We start from the raw sequence: 19,920 nt of genomic DNA, 5'->3' as shown, positions 1-19,920 counted from the left end.
CACAGTCCACCTATAAGAGACTTATGTGGGAATTGGGCACGTGACAATCACCAAAAAGCAGAAGCATTTTCTGAATATCTAGAAAAAACTTTCAAGCCAAACGTACAGTTCTTAGATATAGCACAAGCCTTCGATAAGGTGTGGCATTAAGGTTTTGTACATAAACTACAGAAATGCTACCAAAATTACACACCGAACTGTTAAAATCATATATTACAACCAGAATGTTTAGAGTCAAACAAGAAAAAGCTTACTCTACAATAAAAGAAGCTAAAGCAGGACCACAAGGAAGTGTACTGTGTGTAAAGAAGAAAAGAAAAGAACTGGAATTGAAATATAGGAAAATGTACTGGCTAATTGGAAGAAAATCATAATTATCAGTACATAATAAATTGCTATTATATAAGCAAATACTGAAACCTATATTGACATACGGAGTTCAGTTTTGGGGATGTTCTGCAAAGAGTAACATAAATAAAATACAAATTTTTCAGAACGAAGTCCTGAGAGGTATTGTGGCTGCACCCAAATACTATAGGACTGATTACCTACATCGAGACCTTCAGATACCCACAGTCAGTCAAGAAATCAAGACAATTGCAGGGGTGCATGAGGAAAGACTCCATTCTCATGAGAATATTGAAATATTGCAGTTTTTGGATACCACCAGAACAGGACACAGACTCAAAAGGATTAAACCATATGATCTTGTGTAGTGTTGTGTAATGAGGTATATATTAAAAAATTCAGCAGTGACATGAATAAACATTATTTTACCAGACACTGAGATAGGGCCGATGGGTCCTCCTAGTTATATACCTAGATTTAAGTTATCATAAAGACAAATTGTAGATTAGACGGAAACGACTAGTAACAATGTATTAATTAAGTAAAAAAAAATTTCACATTTTAAATTAAGAATCCTAATATTACGGTTTTACAAATAGCATAAAATGTACACGACAGTAATTCACTATAGCAGTTAAAATAAAATTAGACGACCACTTTTTGATATATAATTATTTATTGAATAATATTAAATGGTTATTTGACTAGCATACGTAATATTAACAACAACACGGAAGTTATTTTGAGTTATTTTAGCAAAATTATGTTTTGGGCGGTACTATTATATTAGGCCAATTACATGACATACACGAAATAATTTTCGTACAATGAATATATAGCCTGTCTAGTATTACTTTAATACAATGCGTTTGCCTTGGATCTGTTAGTTTATAGAAGATTCTACAAATAGGGCGGATCAATGCTCAAATTGAACGAATTAAGTTTTGCGTGAGTTATTAATTATTGCAGAGTTATTCTATTGATTCCATATTGATTCTAAACCTCCTCTCTAATTTTCTACCAATAAACATTTTTATGTTTGGGCAAAAAAACGACCATCCGTATTGTCATACCTACCTCTACTAAAAGATACGATATTATTCATCAACATCGATACTAAGGTGCCGCTAACTTCGCATTCTAATTCCAACGCATTCTTGTTAATATAGCTATTAATCCAACAGTCGAGATAAAATTCTAATCAAAAAATGGTTAAGCAATGATCTTCCAGATCTGGGTAATCATCTGGTCGGTCTGAAGTGCAAATAATAAATTTTCCTGTTCAGAATCTTGCGTAGGATATCGTAAAAGTTTTCCTGAAGTTTACTATTTTTTACTTTTAAAAACCGTTTCTGTATTGGAGCAGAATCATTTGGAAAATAATTAATTTTATTGGAAACATCCCGGAAAATAACAAACTCACTGATAATTTTGTAATTACAGAAATAATACTTACTTCAAATGCTACAAGAAATAGAAAAGACATACAATGGCTAAAAGACATACAAAAACCGAAAAGTAACTACCTATTCACCTGGTAACTAACAGGTGAATTGTGACACGGTGTATTTTCTTGGTGAAGCAGCACTTTCTTTTTCTTCAAATGCGGCCGTTTTTCGGCGATTTCGTCCTTCAACGGTCCAATAACGCTATGTAATAGTCGCTGTTGTCAAGTGGTCAGTCAAGTGGGTTTATCGTGTGTAGTCCACTCGGATGACTGTCTATTGGACTTCGGAATGAAATGATGGAGCCATGTTTCTTCCATTTGGGTGTATTATGCTTGATCATCTTCAAACACTGCTCGGAATCATCAACTCGTCGTTGTTTTTGGTTAAAATTGAGCTCGCGCGGCACCCACTTTGCACAGAGCTTTCTCATACCCAAATATTCATGAATGATATGATGTACACGTTCAGTTCATATCTTTGAAGTGTCTGCTACTTCATTCAATTTCAATTTACGGTCATTCAAAATCATTTTGTGGATTTTTTAAACGTTTTCGTCGGTAACAACCTCTTTTGGGCGTCCACTGTGTTCACCGTCTTCGGCGCTCATTTCACCACGTCTAAAGTTAGCATACCAATCATTGGTTGATTTTCCTGGGACAGTGTCCGAAAACTCGAAATCAAGCCAAGTTTTTACTTCAACTGTATGTTTTCATTTCAAAACGCAATATTTTATCAACACGCGAAATTCCTTTTTATCCATTTTTTCACAATAACAAAAGTTGCTTCACTCAAAATTCTATAATTCGCAAACTAATGATCCGATAGTTGTCAAATTTATATTCGCATCTTTTGAGGGTTAGGACTAACTGATAAACATATGGATTTACTACTAGTACCGCCATCTATGTGTCCGGCCGGGGACTTTGAGTTGGCCTGTTACATACAATAATATAAAATGTTTGCTTTACATCCATTTTATTGAAATTCTTACATTATTTTTGGGTTTCAGTGTGATACAAACACGATTAGGCCAAACAGTTTCTCGATACGTGGGCAAGTCACATTCAAATTTGCAAGTACATACACATTTAAATAGACATAAATTTGTAATTAGGCCCCGTAATGTTTTTAGATATAGCTAATATTTTAATTTTGTGGGAGTTTTGGATGCAACATACCAGCACATCATTTTTCTTCAGAAATCTTCACAAAGTCTTCAAAAATATACCAAAAAATACTTCTACCTAATTACACCTTCCAACAAATTAATACAACTCTTTTAATTTAATGGGCTGTGGAAAGCCTTAATTTTATATAAAATATGCCTATAAATAAATGTTCTTTTTATTAAATACACTAAATTTTAAATTACAGTCAATTACAAATTAAAAATATTTAATATATTTTTTTAAAAATTATTTAGAATATAATGCAGTGGATCAAACTAGGGGTTCAGGAATTTATAAATACTCAAATCCCAGATAATAACTTTTAAACCCCATGCTGGACCTAGTATACAACAAAGAATTGATAATTTATACAATATTTCATCTCTAGTTCCTGCTTTAACATGCACTGGCTTACCATCATCTATCGTAAAACTTTTCTGTTTGCTCTTTATTCTATAAAAATAATGTTATATTTATATATGATCTTCATGATTGCACTTACTTAAAAGAACGAGAGCGGGTTCCACCAGAAGACGTATTTCGTGATTGGACAGCAAATTTACACATTAACTGTGCAAACGGCAAAATATTTTTGTTCATTTTCGTTAAAATCAGTTCATATGGCGATATTTCTACTAAATAATTCTGACAGTGACAATGACATCTGTTTTAAACAAAAAAATAAATAAAAAAGCAGAATCCTTTGCATGATTGAGAGTATTATTGAAATTGACATGAGCTGTGTTATTGATTTATTCATTGCTTTTTAAATATTCATTACTTCCGTTATTTGATGATAAAAAATATGTTACAGAATCTCATTAAACACTTTTAAAAACTTATGAAAGGGAGGAAAAGTGCTGCCACCCGAATTGCCATTTCGAACCGTTTAAACATCGCGATTTTATTGCTTACCAAGAAAAAAGAATAATTTTCTGTAGTATATTGTGACTGGCGATGAAAAGTTGACCGTCCATATTCATAGCTATAAAGTCTTATGTGCATATGGTGAGTAAGACCTAAGACTAAGCTAGGGGTAGTGTATTTCTTAAGCAGACACAGTAATTCTCTCGTATGACAACACTTGATCACACGCTGCAAGATATGTGAAAGATATATGTTGCAGCTTGAGTGGGAAGTTCTATTGCATCCAGCGTACCCACCAGATACACGCCTTCTGATTACTACTTGCTTAAATTTAAACCTGGGGTATTAGCTAATAAAAATACTAAAAAATTTCACTTCAATGCAAAAAAAGTTCTTTCAACACGGTATAATCACGCAGTCAAAAAAATGAAAAAAAAATGTAAAAAAGAGAAATATTTTGATTAATATACATTGTAACAACTTATATCAATATACGCCTTTTAAAATAAACATCAGAATACGTGCAAGCATCTAACACAACAAATTTAAGGTATTATAATAGTCATATAAATCATACTGTACAAAACAGGGCTTTAAGTACAATATATTTTAGATAATATATAGATATATAATTTTGGTAAACTCTAGAAGTATAGTAGTATAAAATTGTGATCTTTTACACAAACAATAATATATTCAATCTATAATAAATATTCTATTATACAGATTTATTAGTAAGAACAAGATTTTTATAACAGAATCTCCAAGGTGATGCTTCAGGTCAAATAAACAACGTTTGAAAAAATATACGGAAACTGTTTTTGAAATTTTAAATATATAGTAAAAAATTGAAAATATAAAAACTATATTTTTAATATGTCTACGGCAGAACAGCATTTATTGGGAGACAGGATGGAAGTTAAATAAATTCAAACTTCATTGTACTGCATAGAAAAAAACTCGAGTCCCATAATATACAGCAGGGAGCAGGAGGATCAAATAAAATTTTTTGGAGAATGTGTAACTACATAGGAAATACATATGCCAGATCAAGGACCAAATAATCCTGTCACGATAATCATCTCTTTATAATAATTTTGACACAAATAAAAATGGCTGAAATTATCTATTAGCAAGCTCATGTTTCAGAGCAACATTCATGAAAACAAATAGTATGCTGTTGTTGTTAAAAGGGATTGATGTTATAGCTGAAGCATTGTAATGATTTTGAATTTATTTTATTATTCAATGAAAAAACAACGACCTAACCAAACGACCAAAAATTTTTTTTTATTGTTTTCATATTTTTACGATATTTTTAGTCGTTATCTTCGAAGTTTAGGAACATCCCTTCGATAACATTATCAACGCATTCAAAGCATTCAAAACTTTTAGCCAATTCGATCAATATTTTTTACTTATAGCACGAGTTTCCAAATATTCAGTTTTGTACCAAATATAATAATCGCGTTAAAGTTTTTGTAGATTAATATGATTAGTTTAGGGTATATTAATCTGATAAGTCTTACCGATAGCCGTCAATCTATGATGGTCTTCAGTCTCAAATGCCAATTTTTTCAATTTATTGCTGCTTTCAGACGAGCTGATTTTTTTCTTACACAGACACCTCCAATTATGTCATGCTACTCGCCCTTCATCGTTTATTTCGGGGAAAGTAGATGCCAATAATTTTGTTCAGTTGTCCATAACTGTGAGAATGGAGATGGCAAATATCTCAGAAGCAATAAAGACTGCGATTTGCTATGAAAAAGAGTGATTTAGGGATAATTTGGAGAAGTAAGAATATTGTTGATGATACTTTAACTAATATAATGTAAACATAACGAGAGACGAGTTATTCAAAGGTATTGAAAAAGAACTATTTGACTACCTGACTCGCGAGTTGATAGAAATCGGATTGAATATGTTTATTGCACATAATCAATCCGATATACATAATTAATCATAATTAATCCTCATATTTTAATTTTATGTTTACACTTTCCTCTAGCCAGTATATTCCAATAAACGTTATATTTTCAAAATATGGAAAAAAGATCTCTTGAATGCATATTTCTGCATATGTGTGAATGTAACTATCTTCTTCAATTTTACCTCTAAACCTAAATTGTTAGAAGAATAAAAAAATTAATAATAGAAAATGGTTTCTATTATTGGTTTTTATAGAATAATACGCTCAAATAACCAATAGAGAATGCAAATAGTAAATAATATTAACAAGTTTAGCACAGACATGCTACGATAGCCTAAAAAATATTGGATATACCGACAGACTACAATACGACAATGACATTGGTAATACTTCTTGGTGTAAAAATAAGCCCTAATGTTTAACAAAAAAGCACTCTCAGTTAAGAAATAAGTTGTCTGTTTTAGATTAGATATTTATGCGATCTCTCATATTTGAACTATTGGCTTACTTGGATTGGAACCGCGTTTGTTAGCTAAAACTAGCCGACGTTTCGCAACCATTTAATTAATTAGGCGGAAGCTGCCATACTATCTTTGCTATTAGCAATTTCGCATCCGCACAATATATTGTTTTCTTAGTGTCTATTCAAGTTGACAAACAATCATTTGAAGGGAATTTTAAAATAATATATCGTATATAACTTTTATCATATTTTTTAATTTGAAGAAAAATGATACTACTGACTTAAATTCAACAATGCAACTGCTTCTGAAAACACATATTGTATAGCCCAAAGTGTGCACGGACGAAAAAATAAAAGTTCCAACCGAATTAAACCATCATTATCTCTATAAATTGTAATTGACTCGTTTTAATTAAGCATTAAATACAAACTACTGCTGTGGGAGTGAAAGAATGCCATTTGGTTGCATGCTTCAAAATGAAGCTTCAACGTTTCAAACAAAAACATCAAAACTTACACCCTCTATTTGAAAAAAATATATTAATTGTAATAACTTGCACAAGTTTAATAAACACTATATTTAATGAATTGTTGTTAACTTCTAAAATGGGAAAATGTATAAAAAAATTGATAATATTATATACATTTTAACTAAGTCATTCAAATTGTAAATATTGTTTTAGTATATTTATACGTAACAAGAAAACAACAATAATTTTAAATAGATAATTTATTACAAATCATTGAAATAGAAAAAGCTACAAATATAGAATTGTCATCTAGTATTTGCTAATGTTCTTAACATGTAATATAATCAGTCCTTTATCTCCTTGATGATTAGCATTTATTACAATTACTTGGAGTAAAGCAACTTAAATGAAATTTTATTAATTTTATTTTAATTAATACTGACATGATGACATGTTCAAAGCCTCTTAGTGATATTTTAACTTGCAATTAGCGCATGCCGTTTATTTTCTTCCTATTAACCAATATCAGTTTTAAAATACTTTATAATAAATCTCATTCGCTAATGATACTTCCTATAGATTACTGACTTTGGAACATATTTAAATATGTATAGAATCACAAAACTTATGGACAAATTTGAAACTTCTAAATACATATATATATAATACATAATGCACTAAACTCATTTGTGATGTAATTAACAAATAGAGAAAACTGGCCATATTTGGAAGCTTCAAAATTTAATACTAAATAGGCATTTATAAGCGACTATATAAATTTACCTTCTTTCAAATTTAAACTTGTATGTGTCTTTGCCCAAAGCCAGTGATCCTACGGGTACTCTATAATCTTCATTTTGTACTGTATTAATATTGAAACTTTGCATAATGGCGCTCAAGATTCCAAAAGAGACCAACTGTACCAGTTTATACCCCATGCAACTCCTTCTACCTCCACCAAATGGAAGAAAATGCTCCGGTTTAAAGAATTTACCATTTTTGACAAAACGTTCTGGAAGAAACTTGGTTGGCTCATCCCATAATTTTTCTGACATGCTCAAGTCGTAATTGTTGAGAAACAGAACTGTCCCCTTTTCAATTGTGTATCCTATAAAATTATATTGTCTTATACATATGAAAGAATTCATATTGATGATTAATAAAATATATAACACTATAGTATATGCATTATCTTTAAAGCCTAACAATATATGATAACTATATGACTAAAATACTAAGCTTGGTAAACAATTACGAATTTCTGATATTTACCATCAATAGAACTGGTTTGATTAGCAACTCTCGGGACTATTGGCGAAGCAATAAGTCTAATAGCTTCAAATATTACTCCTTCGGTGTAAGGCATACTGCTCCTATCACATATACTAACTGGCCTCTCAGTTCCAACCACATCATCTATTTCTTCTTGTATTTTCCTCTGAACTTCAGGCTCTTTAACCAAATATCCGAATAATTTTATTAAAAAATTACCGATTGCCGAATGTCCTCCTTTAAAAGATATGAATTTATATTTTACATTAAACGTCACAATTATGTATATATCTACCAATTATATCTTCCAATGCAAAAAGTGCCATTTCCCAATCCAAAGTTGATTCTCCATCAGTTTTCTCATTTTCAATTTTCACATGACTTATTAAACTTTCTAAGTAATCATTGGGTTCAGTTTTCGTATTAAAATTGTTATATTTATCTTTAATGATTTCTTCGTGAATAAAATTTCTAATTTCATGTGTAACATCACTCATTTTCTAATAAGAAACACACTCGTTAAAGTTATTGAACAAAATCAATGAATTAATCTTACCTGCATCTTCTTCTGATGAAATGGCATCAAAAATGGTAGGAAATCGGCGGCGTAGCCTTGATTAACTTCATAAAAAATTTCATCGAAGTTCTCTACCATCTTAGCAAATTTATCATTATTTGAATCAAAATTTTCCGTGCAGAAATGGTTTAAAAATATATTTGCACACTTTTTCAATAAAATGGGTTTTAAATGCACTGATCCTTCTTGATCAATATCCTTTAGTAACTCCTGAGATTCTCTGGTTATCAGCGTATCTAAAGCGATAAACTTATTGGTAAAAGCTCTGGGGAATGTGTAAGCTTTGAGCATGTCCCTTCGAACCTTCTGCGTAGAGGACCAATCACAGAAAGCCAATGCTATAACAACAGTATTTAATTAGACAAAATTTTAAAAAATATATGAGGAAAAAGAAATTTAAATTCACTATAGCTTTGAAATATATATTGTTTTGTTTATTATAATATTATTCCCGTCATTTTAATTGTACAAGCATTAATTATATATGTTAATTTACTGGTACTTACAATTTTCCTTGTTTCCAGAAAAGAGTTGTTGATAACGTTCAAAATTTGGTCTATAATCAAAATGATGACCTTTAGTTACGAGAGCTTCTCTGATATTCCTTTGTCCGTTAACCACGACACACTTGACTGAACCCAACTGTAGTTTAAATACACTGCCAAACTTCTTTCCCAGATCGACAAAAGCTTGGTACGGTACCTCATATCCAGCCAACAAATGCATGTGACCGATAATTGGAACTTTTCTTGGACTAGGCGGTTCTTGCAGGTAAATATTTTCTGGTCTCCCATCAGTGGCCTTGAAAGTGTAGTCGTAACACACCAAGAAGATGATAACAATCAATAACACAAATATTAGAAAAACAGTGAATAAAGGCAACATTTTTTGGATTTCGAGAGAGGATTTAAAGGTTTTGTTTAGAAAATTAGGATAGGAGCTAGAAGGAGACAACAGATGGTTTGTTGTTGTGCGTGAGGCACTGGTGTGTTGTCTGAAGATCTCGGAGGCCTAGCCTGCTTATATACGCGACAATATTAGCATTATATCATGTTAACATTCATATATTCCAAATGATTTAAATCGTTTAGTATTTTGGACCGTTTTTTAAAGAAATACTGCCGATGACGTTCGTGATAATAGGTGTAAAAGAAATATATAACGTAAATTTATATAACAAAATTGTTGCAATAAATAACAATTATGTTTAAAATTAAAATAGTAACATGAAACCTGTAAGATTATAGATACATCCTATTAATATGTATTTAAAATATATGTAATCCATTAACATTGCAATTAAATGTATATTTATTAAAAAACACGCAGAAAATATATTAGTTTTGTTATTATTATGCTGTAATTAAATAAACCACACTACTCTGGAAAGTTGACAAAATCGAATTTACATATATAATTTTGATGTTGTTTTGTTATTTAAAATTTGTTTTGAATCACATACGTTGACGTTATAGGATTCGAATGGACATTAAAATATTTTGTTTTTGGAACAGTTAGTTGTAATAATAAAATTACCAGTAAATCGATACTGTAATGGATTTAACTAATCACATTTATAACGTAGCTTTAATTGCTTTAATAAACTGGAGCTAAAACACGTGGAATATTAATAAAAGCACACGGTTACGAGTGTGTTTCAAAGTTTCAAATCAATTAATTTTCCCGTGGAAGATTGAGTGTCCCATAGCAGTAAAAAAAACCTAAAGTCGTGGAATTGATGGAGCTAGCGGATGGAGATTGTTACTAAACCTAGCGAAAACTTGCCAAATCATTAAAGTACTTAAAAACCTTCAAAATGCCACCACATTAATTAAGGCCTAGGTAAGTTGAACGGCCGTTTTCACTTGTAGTACAACTTCAGTTTCAATAACAAACAACAAATGTTTTTTTGTATCCCATAGTTCCTATATTCACGACAAAATCAAATATTGGAGGTGCAAAGACCTTGTTGTGACATACTAAAACCAAGCGAAATAAAATTATTAAATAAAAATGACTGCTATATCAAAAAGGGCATAACAAAGTAAATAAATAAATATTGTTACATGACAGTGCCACCCTGAATGTAGCTTAAGAGGTTAAAACTCTAAAAGGGTGCATGATAATCCACTCGCCGTTATTTCCAAATATTCCTGTTTCAGATTATCATATATTACATTTAATGGAGCACAATTTGGCTGAACATAAGCTTCATTCTTTAAAACACATTAAAAATTGGATCGATTCTTGGATAGCCTTTATGGTCTTTGATAGGCAGAAAGAGAGTTGTAGGGATCTCAGGCATGTCGAATTTTACATCCTATAATACAAGTCTACAAAATACACAAAAAATACACAAAAGATGTTGAATATGTGCAATCTGACAGCAGCGACGACAAATTTAATACTTATAAGTCTACGTAATGTTTGGTCTTCTAAAAGCTAAATATATTATAAGTGGTACATTCGCAATGGAACAGAAAGATATTTGCATATCATTTAAAAAATTATTTCAAATAGTTTGGGCGTCGTTTCATTACCACTCATCAAATTAAACAACTATGGAGCGATGTGGAACTGTTATTGTTCTCTAATTGTCTCCAAAGAGAAAAAACAATAAATTCCATTCCTATCGAACTTATTGGACAGATTAGCTCTCCTTAAGTTTTGACTCTTCGCGCACTTCAAAAAGTCGATATATATTTTGTGGGTCTTTCAGCTTTGTAGAGAAATTCTTTTCCCTTCAATTTCTATAAATTTATCCGTAAAACAACTTTCTATCATGTAGATTTTTTAATAAATAGTAGTACTCTCGAAGAATCTTATTATATTACTTTATTTCAAATGCTGCTAAATATTGTCTTGAATTGTGATTGAATAATTCCTGTCAATATTTCATAAACACATAGTATTGATCTTAGATCATAGTTATCAAACCTTCGCCGAACATCATCATTATTATTATATTGACTATATTCAAGCATTAAAAATGTATATAATATAGTTTAAATATTAAATATCAAGAGTAGATACGTTTTGATATACCCCATGGAGTAACTTGATATCAGGAAAATGGACATACTTCGTTGTGCTGTAAATGTTTTGTTAAAATATTGATTTAGAATGTGTAACCTAATCCCGTACACAATAGCCAGAGCATAATAATATATCGTCGTCTCCAGAAAAAATCATCTGTTTCTCTGTAGTAGCTATTATTAACAAACAAAAAATGCTGTACCACTATTAAAAGCAAAGTGCATTATGCACACGATCAAAACAAACCTCATCTGCTTGCTTGAAGTTAAAAAAACGAAATCGTTGCGTTTTTATGGCATGCTGACAACACGTTATTCTAGTTAAAAAATTGCCTCGTCTTTTTCTAAAAAGTCCATGTTTACTTATTTTGAAGAAAATCGTGAAACAACTAAAAGATTTAAATGTCATTTGGTTTCTAGTATCTGGTAGGTAACATGGTAGGGAAAATGTTTTATATGGAAGACAGATAAATCGAATTATTTACTGTAAATTTCTATATTATAATCATATTCATGGTATTTCTAAAAGTTGACGATAAACACTGTTTTGAATAATATATAATATAATATTTTTATAGACCATTTCAATATGTGTAACACGTCATAAATTTAAGCCGACGGAAAATATAAAAAATCGACCTAAACCTAACATTTACTCTATATATTCGTGTTTCAGTTGAACTTGATTTGTTCTCTTAGCTTAATATTTACATTTTAATACACTATATTGTAAACAAATTAAAACTGAACAAACGTATTTTTAGTATTTTGATGAGTAAATTGTATTTGCGGGAAGTTTAACTTTTTAGTTCAATTTGAAAAGGGACAGCTGAAGTTCAACAAATACTCTGTGAAACTTATGAAAATTATACTTTGATTTCAACATGTGAATACTGGTTTGACGTATTAAAAGTGGTAATTTTGACACCATACGTTGAGCGTTCTGGACAACCAAAAAAAAAAGTAAGACAAGGATTTGAGCTATTATTTGATGATGATTCGAGTAAAGCTCAAGAATTATAACCAAAATTGTTACGAGTAACACAATAAATCGTTTCCAATCATTTCAACAACATGGAAATAATCCAACAGCTTGGATATTTTATGCCACATGAATTGAAATCAATAGACATTGAATATTGAGATTTCTTTAGTGTAATATGCTGCTTCAACAGCAAAATCGGAATGGTTATTTTGTATCGCATTATTACTGATGATTAAAAGTGAATACAGTATGATCATCCAAAGGGAAAAAGTCCATGGGGGCCATTTGGTCAGGCATCAACATTAACGACAAAGCCATATATTATTAGCTCTAAGCTAATGTTCTGTGTTTGATGGAATCACCTTGCTGTGGCATACTATAAGCTGTTCAAACCTAAAGAAACCTTCACTGGGGCCGGCTATCGACTATACTTGATGCATTTAAGTCCAACAATATGCGAAAACTCGTCGGAAACGAGCAAAGGCACAATAGATATATTCCTCAGCATAACATCGCTCGACCACATAATGCAAAACCTGTGAAAACATAATTAGAAACGTTCAAATGGGAAGTGCAATTCTACCCGCCGTATTCTCCAGAAGTTATTCGACAAGTCGTGAGCTCTCTGAGCAGCGCTTCGTTTTTTATAAAGATACCTAAAAATGGATACCTGATATATGGGAATAAGTAACGGCTATCGAGAAAAAGTACTGTGAAAATACATTGTACCGATTTTTCGCAATAAAGCTTCAAATTAAAAAAATCTATTAAAACTAATTTATAGGCCTCACATTTTAATAATAACCAGTATTTATTTTAAAAATATACTAAAACAATGGTTAAATTAATTTAAATGTTGTAAAATATCTAAAATTATATATAAGATATTTTCAGTTTGGATGAGTGCACTACGTCCAAATGATAACATTTTATTTGCAAAATAAGTTATCAATACTGGGTGAAATATATTTATTGTTTGTAAACAATAGGTGTATATTTTATCAAAAATAATGTCGATCAAAAAGTAGTGATTTGCCCACTAATTATTGAAAGATACTTGGTTAACAGAGGTTTGTAGGGTATCTTTGAAATTGTTTAATTTTTCATATTTGAATTTAACACTTGTAAGTGGATTTTAGAAATGTCTGCTTGGGTGATTAACCTTAATCGGTGATTTAACTTAGAGAGCTCTTGTTATATTTGGACCCAGCACAGCATGCAATTTTGCATCTTTAAGCCTCTTTAAAGACTCTTTGAAATTTACAATTCACTTCATCCCTTTATTTTTAACATATATTTGATACAACAAATTGATATAATTAATTGTTTAACAATCATATGTTTCAATGCTGAATATTTTTGTAAATCACATAAATTTGTTATATGCTCTGAAATGTTGTGTCGGATGTTTTGAAAACCATGAATAGCGAAAATATTTCTGTAATTATTGTGTAAATATCTATTTATACACCTAATTATTTCCATTGAATAGCATAGTCATAACATTTAGTCACAACATGTCTAAATGATTGCATTTTTTTGTTAATATTCATTTAGTATATATGATATAAAAATATCCAGTACCTACAAAAATATAAACTAATTAGGATTTTCAAATACAAGAAATCTAAGTTAAGAAATTCATTCCCTGGGCGAGAAAGTTCTTTGTTGCAACATTATCAGAACATGTTTCCTCTGGAATATTACGTGTTTGTATATATTTTGATCATGTTTTTACTTACTCTTAACTTAAGAATCTTACTGAGAAAAAAATTAACAATATATATTAATGAAAATAAATTTGAATTGTTTTTGCAAATTTTTGCTATTGTTGCCTTTGTGGCCTTTTTTACAACAATATGTCACTCCATTTGTTCAACTGGCGTAGTTAACACATCTGCAGTAACAATTTCATTCGGTTTTACCAGTTGGTAATACCGTATCTGTCAATATTCCGCATAGGCGTCGATATGAATGGTTCTCACTTGTTCTTACCAGTCACAATATGAAATGGAAAACTTTTTTTGGTCCTACTAAATTAATTGTCTACCAATTAAACCACTATGTTGTAACGGTTGGAAATTGTATTTTCTCTTAAGTTGTTTGGCAGCCATTTCCATTTTTTGTTTTTTTTATCATCATTTACACTGCATGTAATGTCTAGAAACACTTGATTCAACGACAGAAATTATTTTGACTTTGAGCTGGATTGTCCTCCATTAAGATAACATCCTCAATAACACTAAATGGAAAACTGTTATAGGTTAGTGTTATGTGGTTGTTACTCCGCGTCAGATTTTAAAACTCACATATATCTGCTTAAATAAATTAATTAACTCAATTTTAAAGCAAACCTAATTTATTTTAATTAATATAAAATTAGTGGTAAGAGCGAATTCGCTATTTGTTCTCAATCATTTATTATCAACAAAAACACGTTAAGCAAATTAAAAGGAAACTACCAACTTTTGACCTCATATTCAAATTATATTTCATGTTAAATTAAACTCTTTAAAAAACCGGTTTGACACAGTTTATTTCCTTTTTCCCTGGAATCAATGAGTTCTAAATTGATGAATAAAAATTATGTTAATAATAATAACAACAACATTCCTCCCATCTTCTACATATTTTAACTGTTTAAAAATGTAAACTGTTTATATAAGAGTTTTAGGCATATAAATGAATGATTTAAAAATATTTTTAAAAGGATATAAAATAATAAATACTAATTGTCTAAACAAGAAAAATTTAGTATGTTTGAATAATCTTTTAAAATCATTCTCAGAAGAGGAATATTCGATCAATTAAATTTATTAGAGAGATCAAATAATCATATTAAAATAGTAATGAATGAAAAAATGTATATATTGAACCAGATTGAATCATTTGCCTATATTTGTTCCTATTTTATTCCTGCAAACTATGCATTTCGTTGTTGACTATATAACAAACAAGTTGAAAATGCAAAATGTAATGCATTTCCTGCTAGCTGTCTTAGGTCAGGGATGTCATCCATATTTAATCTCTAGTCTAATTTGGTGTTTATACAGTACAATTTTCAGGAAGTAATGTAGATATCGACTTTTGTGCATACTCAGTGTAGAATATATGTAGTTGTGTTTCATTCTGGTCTTAAATTAATTCATCCGCTTCAAAAAAATTCTCTTAAGATGTTTTGTTTATAAAAATAATTCGTAGAAAGATTAGCCAATATGTAATATAGTGTTTCTTTATCAATATATTAATTATAAATACATCAGTCTGCTAGATATTTTAAGTATATATATTAAACTACTAGCTGACCCGACAGACTTCGTCCTGTCAAAAAGATTTGTAATGTGGCAGTTTTTGTGCCTACGTATTTTAAAAAATTCTCCTGAACAGAACCATCACCCTGGTGATAGGGCATTGTGAATAAAAAATAATTAAATAAAACATATATAAGGATTTAAAAGTAAGTAATCGCTTTATTGTTAATCATGTGAATCATAATTATTATTATTATTATCATTGTAGTGCTTTGTGGTATACGATGATTTTTGTTTGATTACCTGGCGCATAGATAAACAAATCTGATGGTTTTCCAACACAGGAACAGGCAACATACAATTGACCATGTGAGAAACATGGGTTTTCTAGATTAATACCACAAACACTTAATGATTGCCCCTGGGACTTGTTTATAGTCATAGCAAAAGCAAGCCGCACTGGAAACTGTAGTCGTTTAAACTCAAATGGCACATCAGTCGGAATCATTGGGATGCGCGGTATGAGAACATCTTCTCCTTTATACTTTCCTTTGAGTATAGTTGCTTCTATCACATTGTTTAGTAATTTTTTTATCGCTAACCGTGTACCGTTGCAAAGACGCGGTTGGTTGATATTTCGCAACATTATAACCACCGATCCAACCTTTAATTGAAGATTGTGAGGTGGCAATCCTGACAAATCCAGCGAGTTTAAAAATTCCGGTGGATAGTTGACTATATCATCTTGATTAGTAGCCGAATCAACTGATTTATATATCCTCAATTCGCCTGTAATTTGTTCTTGAATTTTGAAATTTAATTCATTTACATCTATGTTTTTTGCAGCCAGTATAGCTCGTTCGCTCAACCAATCATGGTTTCTGTAATTTTGAGAATCATCTGGAAACACCTTCTGAATAAGTTCATCTTTTGATCGAGTTAACTGACAAAAACTTTGAGGAAAGTTAATGCAGCCAGTCAACATGTCTATAGGAAATTTGCCATTACCAATGTCAATGAGTTGTTTAGAGAATATGTTTCCAGATTGGTCATTTTGCAACTCGACACGCATATTCTTGCTTAAATGAAGTACTTTGACATGTTTCCACAAATTGGAGGACTTTAGACATGCATTGAGTTCATCAGCTGGCGTTGATCGTGGAATCACTGGCAATGTTTGACGAAAATCTCCTGCTAATAAAATCATTGCACCACCAAATCGGTTATTATTGCTACGTAGATCTTTTAAGGTTCTGTCTAAAGCTTCGTGCATTCATCCCAAACAATCAATTTACATTGCTGCAAAACCTTTGCCATTGCAGAGTTCTTCGAAACGTTGCAGGTTGGAGTTTCATTGCTTTGCATATTTAATGGCAATTTTAGTACTGAATGGGCTGTTCGACCACCTTCAAGCAAAGTTGCTGCGATTCCCGACGAAGCGAGTGCAAGTGCAATTTTATTTTGTGAGCGAATTGTTGCTAATATTAATGAAATCAAAAAAGTTTTTCCTGTACCTCCAGGTGCATCTAAGAAGTAAATCCCTCCAGTTTCACCATTTGTTACTTTCATAAGAGTTTCAAATACATACTTCTGTTGTTCATTTAACAGTGGAAGATTTGTTTGAATTAATTCTTTCAAAGCGTTGAGATCATACAGTCTTTCTCGATGCAACTCTTGGTTAAAAGCGTCATGCATTGGACGATTGGGCGCGGTCAGGCCTAATTGAATTAATAGTTTGTTTGACATTATCAAGCACATGTCCTCAATTGAAATCAATGCTTCATTGTAAATTTCTTCACTGATTTGTATATTTGGATTTCCTATTCTATTCCGTATTTGATACAAAATATCATCACACATATAATCTTTGTACTTCATCCACAAATCAATTGGGTTTGATGGGAAGCATGTAGATATGATTATAGAAAACAATGTTCGTATTTGATGAGCGTGTGATGATATTACAGCATCATTGAGAGTTTGATCCCAATGAGCGTCATTTTCAAGCAATTGCAAACGTTGACAGGCTTCTCTGTAGGATCCACACAATTCACCATCAACAGTTCGTAACTGTTGGAATGATGTTGGGCCACGTACATTGACTAATAGCAGTCGTAAATAAAAACATTCATCATTGCTTGGATGTACTGAATAAATCCGGCCAATCGCATCGGTGGAATATACATCTGTATATCCTGGAACTGGTTTTCCTTGTTTCCGTCGTATAAATCTCCTTGAGGATTGATTCCAGGTATAATATTTTGGCATTTCAGAATATAGCAATGTTTGTGCGAAATCATCGTTTTGGCATGTCTCAAAAAAACTGGTTAATGTAGTAGATGGTGGCTGAGCAGCTCTTTGTACTGCGTTCTGTGCTGTAAAATACACTCTTTGTCCATTTTCTAAATGCACAGCTAAGTGAAGAACAGAAGAGTATCTCTCATGAATAGGAAAAGAAAATATTCGCCAAACTGCTTCATTACTACTGACATAGCGGCCCATTTGGTATTGGGTAACTTCATCATTAGAATTCTCTGCACCAATTCCAATCACAGCCATATCACTCCCTTTGGTTACATATTTGCAAATGTATTTAATCGATTTCACTGAATGGCAAGATTCAACGTTGATGTGTGCTTTGAATGTCTTTGATAAAATGGGTGAATATGGAACAATCCAACGATTATCTATTTCAATATCTTGTTGATTTAATTTGACAATTGTTGATTTTCCATTGTCTGCTGTCGATCTGCGACGATACAATGGATAACCGTCATTACCAGTAATTGTTTCCGATATTAATGTCCGTGGATATCGTTTTGAACATTTACCATCCATCATACACGGTGAATTTTGATTAAGAGTTCCACAGGGACCATGTATCATGTTTTTGATAACTACCTCATGCAGTCCAGGATGTACTTGTACATTAGGGATTTCAGCTGATATCACTGCATCAACTTCATTTGGCCTTATCTTTTCAACCAACCAAATCAAAATGTGCGCATGTGGCAATCCTCGTTTCTGCCACTCCACAGAATACATCCAGCAGCGTGTCTCACCAAACACATTATGTTTAACGATGAAATTCATTAAAGATTTCAACTTTTGTCTAAAGACTCTGGCTGTAATATCATGACGATCAATGGGTGATTGCCCAGGGAATAACTCCTGCTTAATTTCTATCCATTGCGAATTGCATGTAAATGTGATGAACAAATCTGCTGTACCATAATGACGAACATACGACATGGCATCTTGAGCATATTCGTGCATATGCCGAGGGCTTCCGATGTATGTTGCTGGAAGAATAGTCATCCGACCGACATTCTGTGCATTTCCATCAGTATTAATCGCATCTCGAAGGTGAATATACTCTTCAGATCGGAGTTTGGTTTGATTCAACCTGATGAATGTTAATCTCTCCGTTTCAATTTTAACATACATGTCAACAACATATTTGTGATATAATCGCCGACATTTCAATATGTGATTATCTTCATTTTCCCGAATCATTAGGCGGTATGAATAATAGTTCATTGAACTGACTTTTTTGTTGGTTTCAGAACCTGTAAACAGATTTTGTTTTAATAACATTCAAATACATAATATAGTGACTTAGATATTATCGCCATAGCTAAACTAATATTTTAGTTACCTGTAATGGGATTTATCATTTTTATTGATAAATCGTAGCTATCTTCACCTTGCCAAAATATAATGGGATATTGCAGTGCATCATATGAGCGGTGTGTTTCCTTTATACGTTGTAATTGGTCATTCCGACGATGTAAAACAATATCACGGGATTCCAAATTTTCTCCAACTACAACGATAGCAACTTCATCAATAGTTGGTGCATTAAAACGTCTTGTATGTTGACCTGCAGGTGTTTTATCAGCTCTGATTACAATTTTGTGATTATCGGATGGCATCAGATCCAGGGCAGTTTTAAACAATATAATCAATTGATTGTGTTGATGAAATAAAGTTTGTAATTGTTCTACAATAGACCTTTTTACTAAATTGTTATGTGCACAACGCAGATCAATTTCTTGTGGTGAATTGCCCATAAAATAAATTTGCAGGAATTTGTTGTCGC

At 31.5% G+C, this 19,920-nt stretch overlaps 3 protein-coding genes and 1 long non-coding RNA gene across 4 annotated transcripts in view; all 4 read right to left on the bottom strand.

Moving 5' to 3' along the window:
* Nucleotides 1-3,164: 3,164 nt before the first annotated feature.
* LOC143194126 (uncharacterized) lies at nucleotides 3,165-3,621 on the bottom strand. Its single transcript, XR_013005194.1, has 3 exons — nucleotides 3,468-3,621; nucleotides 3,381-3,418; nucleotides 3,165-3,305 (listed from the first exon to the last, which is right to left on the bottom strand). It is a non-coding gene; the product is annotated as an uncharacterized LOC143194126 (long non-coding RNA).
* Nucleotides 3,622-7,018: 3,397 nt separating this feature from the next.
* LOC143193161 (cytochrome P450 307a1) lies at nucleotides 7,019-9,529 on the bottom strand. Its single transcript, XM_076399172.1, has 5 exons — nucleotides 9,054-9,529; nucleotides 8,527-8,885; nucleotides 8,266-8,470; nucleotides 7,971-8,207; nucleotides 7,019-7,806 (listed from the first exon to the last, which is right to left on the bottom strand). The coding sequence occupies exons 1-5, from the start codon at nucleotides 9,430-9,432 to the stop codon at nucleotides 7,478-7,480; spliced, it is 1,509 nt and encodes a 502-aa protein (XP_076255287.1). The 5' UTR covers nucleotides 9,433-9,529; the 3' UTR covers nucleotides 7,019-7,477.
* A 6,548-nt stretch (nucleotides 9,530-16,077) lies between these two features.
* The window catches only part of LOC143193658 (ATP-dependent DNA helicase PIF1-like), a 187,075-nt gene continuing 183,232 nt past the window's right edge, over nucleotides 16,078-19,920 (bottom strand). The window contains exon 2 of the mRNA XM_076399982.1: nucleotides 16,078-16,985. Coding sequence (XP_076256097.1) covers nucleotides 16,078-16,985 — 908 coding nt within the window. The remainder of the gene's footprint in view (nucleotides 16,986-19,920) is intronic.
* Nucleotides 17,076-19,504, bottom strand: LOC143192672 (uncharacterized). Its single transcript, XM_076398148.1, has 2 exons — nucleotides 19,477-19,504; nucleotides 17,076-19,387 (listed from the first exon to the last, which is right to left on the bottom strand). The coding sequence occupies exons 1-2, from the start codon at nucleotides 19,493-19,495 to the stop codon at nucleotides 17,076-17,078; spliced, it is 2,331 nt and encodes a 776-aa protein (XP_076254263.1). The 5' UTR covers nucleotides 19,496-19,504.

Source organism: Rhynchophorus ferrugineus, unplaced genomic scaffold (assembly GCF_030347505.1).
Source record: "Rhynchophorus ferrugineus isolate W39M unplaced genomic scaffold, kcgeb_rfMv2 rfM3, whole genome shotgun sequence".
In the NCBI taxonomy this organism is placed as follows: Eukaryota; Metazoa; Arthropoda; class Insecta; order Coleoptera; family Curculionidae; genus Rhynchophorus; species Rhynchophorus ferrugineus.
Note: the sequence above shows the minus strand (reverse complement) of the source record. Positions and strands in the feature narration are given on the sequence as shown.

What these genes read in the sequence shown, in the direction of transcription:
- LOC143193161 (XM_076399172.1), bottom strand. Translation starts at nt 9,432, where the DNA reads ATGTTGCCTTTATTCACTGTTTTTCTAATATTTGTGTTATTGATTGTT. An exon ending in TTCATCAGAAGAAGATGCAG is followed by an intron (nt 8,471 to 8,526) that starts GTAAGATTAATT and finishes GTTTCTTATTAG; the next exon opens with AAAATGAGTGATGTTACACA. An exon ending in TGCATTGGAAGATATAATTG is followed by an intron (nt 8,208 to 8,265) that starts GTAGATATATAC and finishes TATCTTTTAAAG; the next exon opens with GAGGACATTCGGCAATCGGT.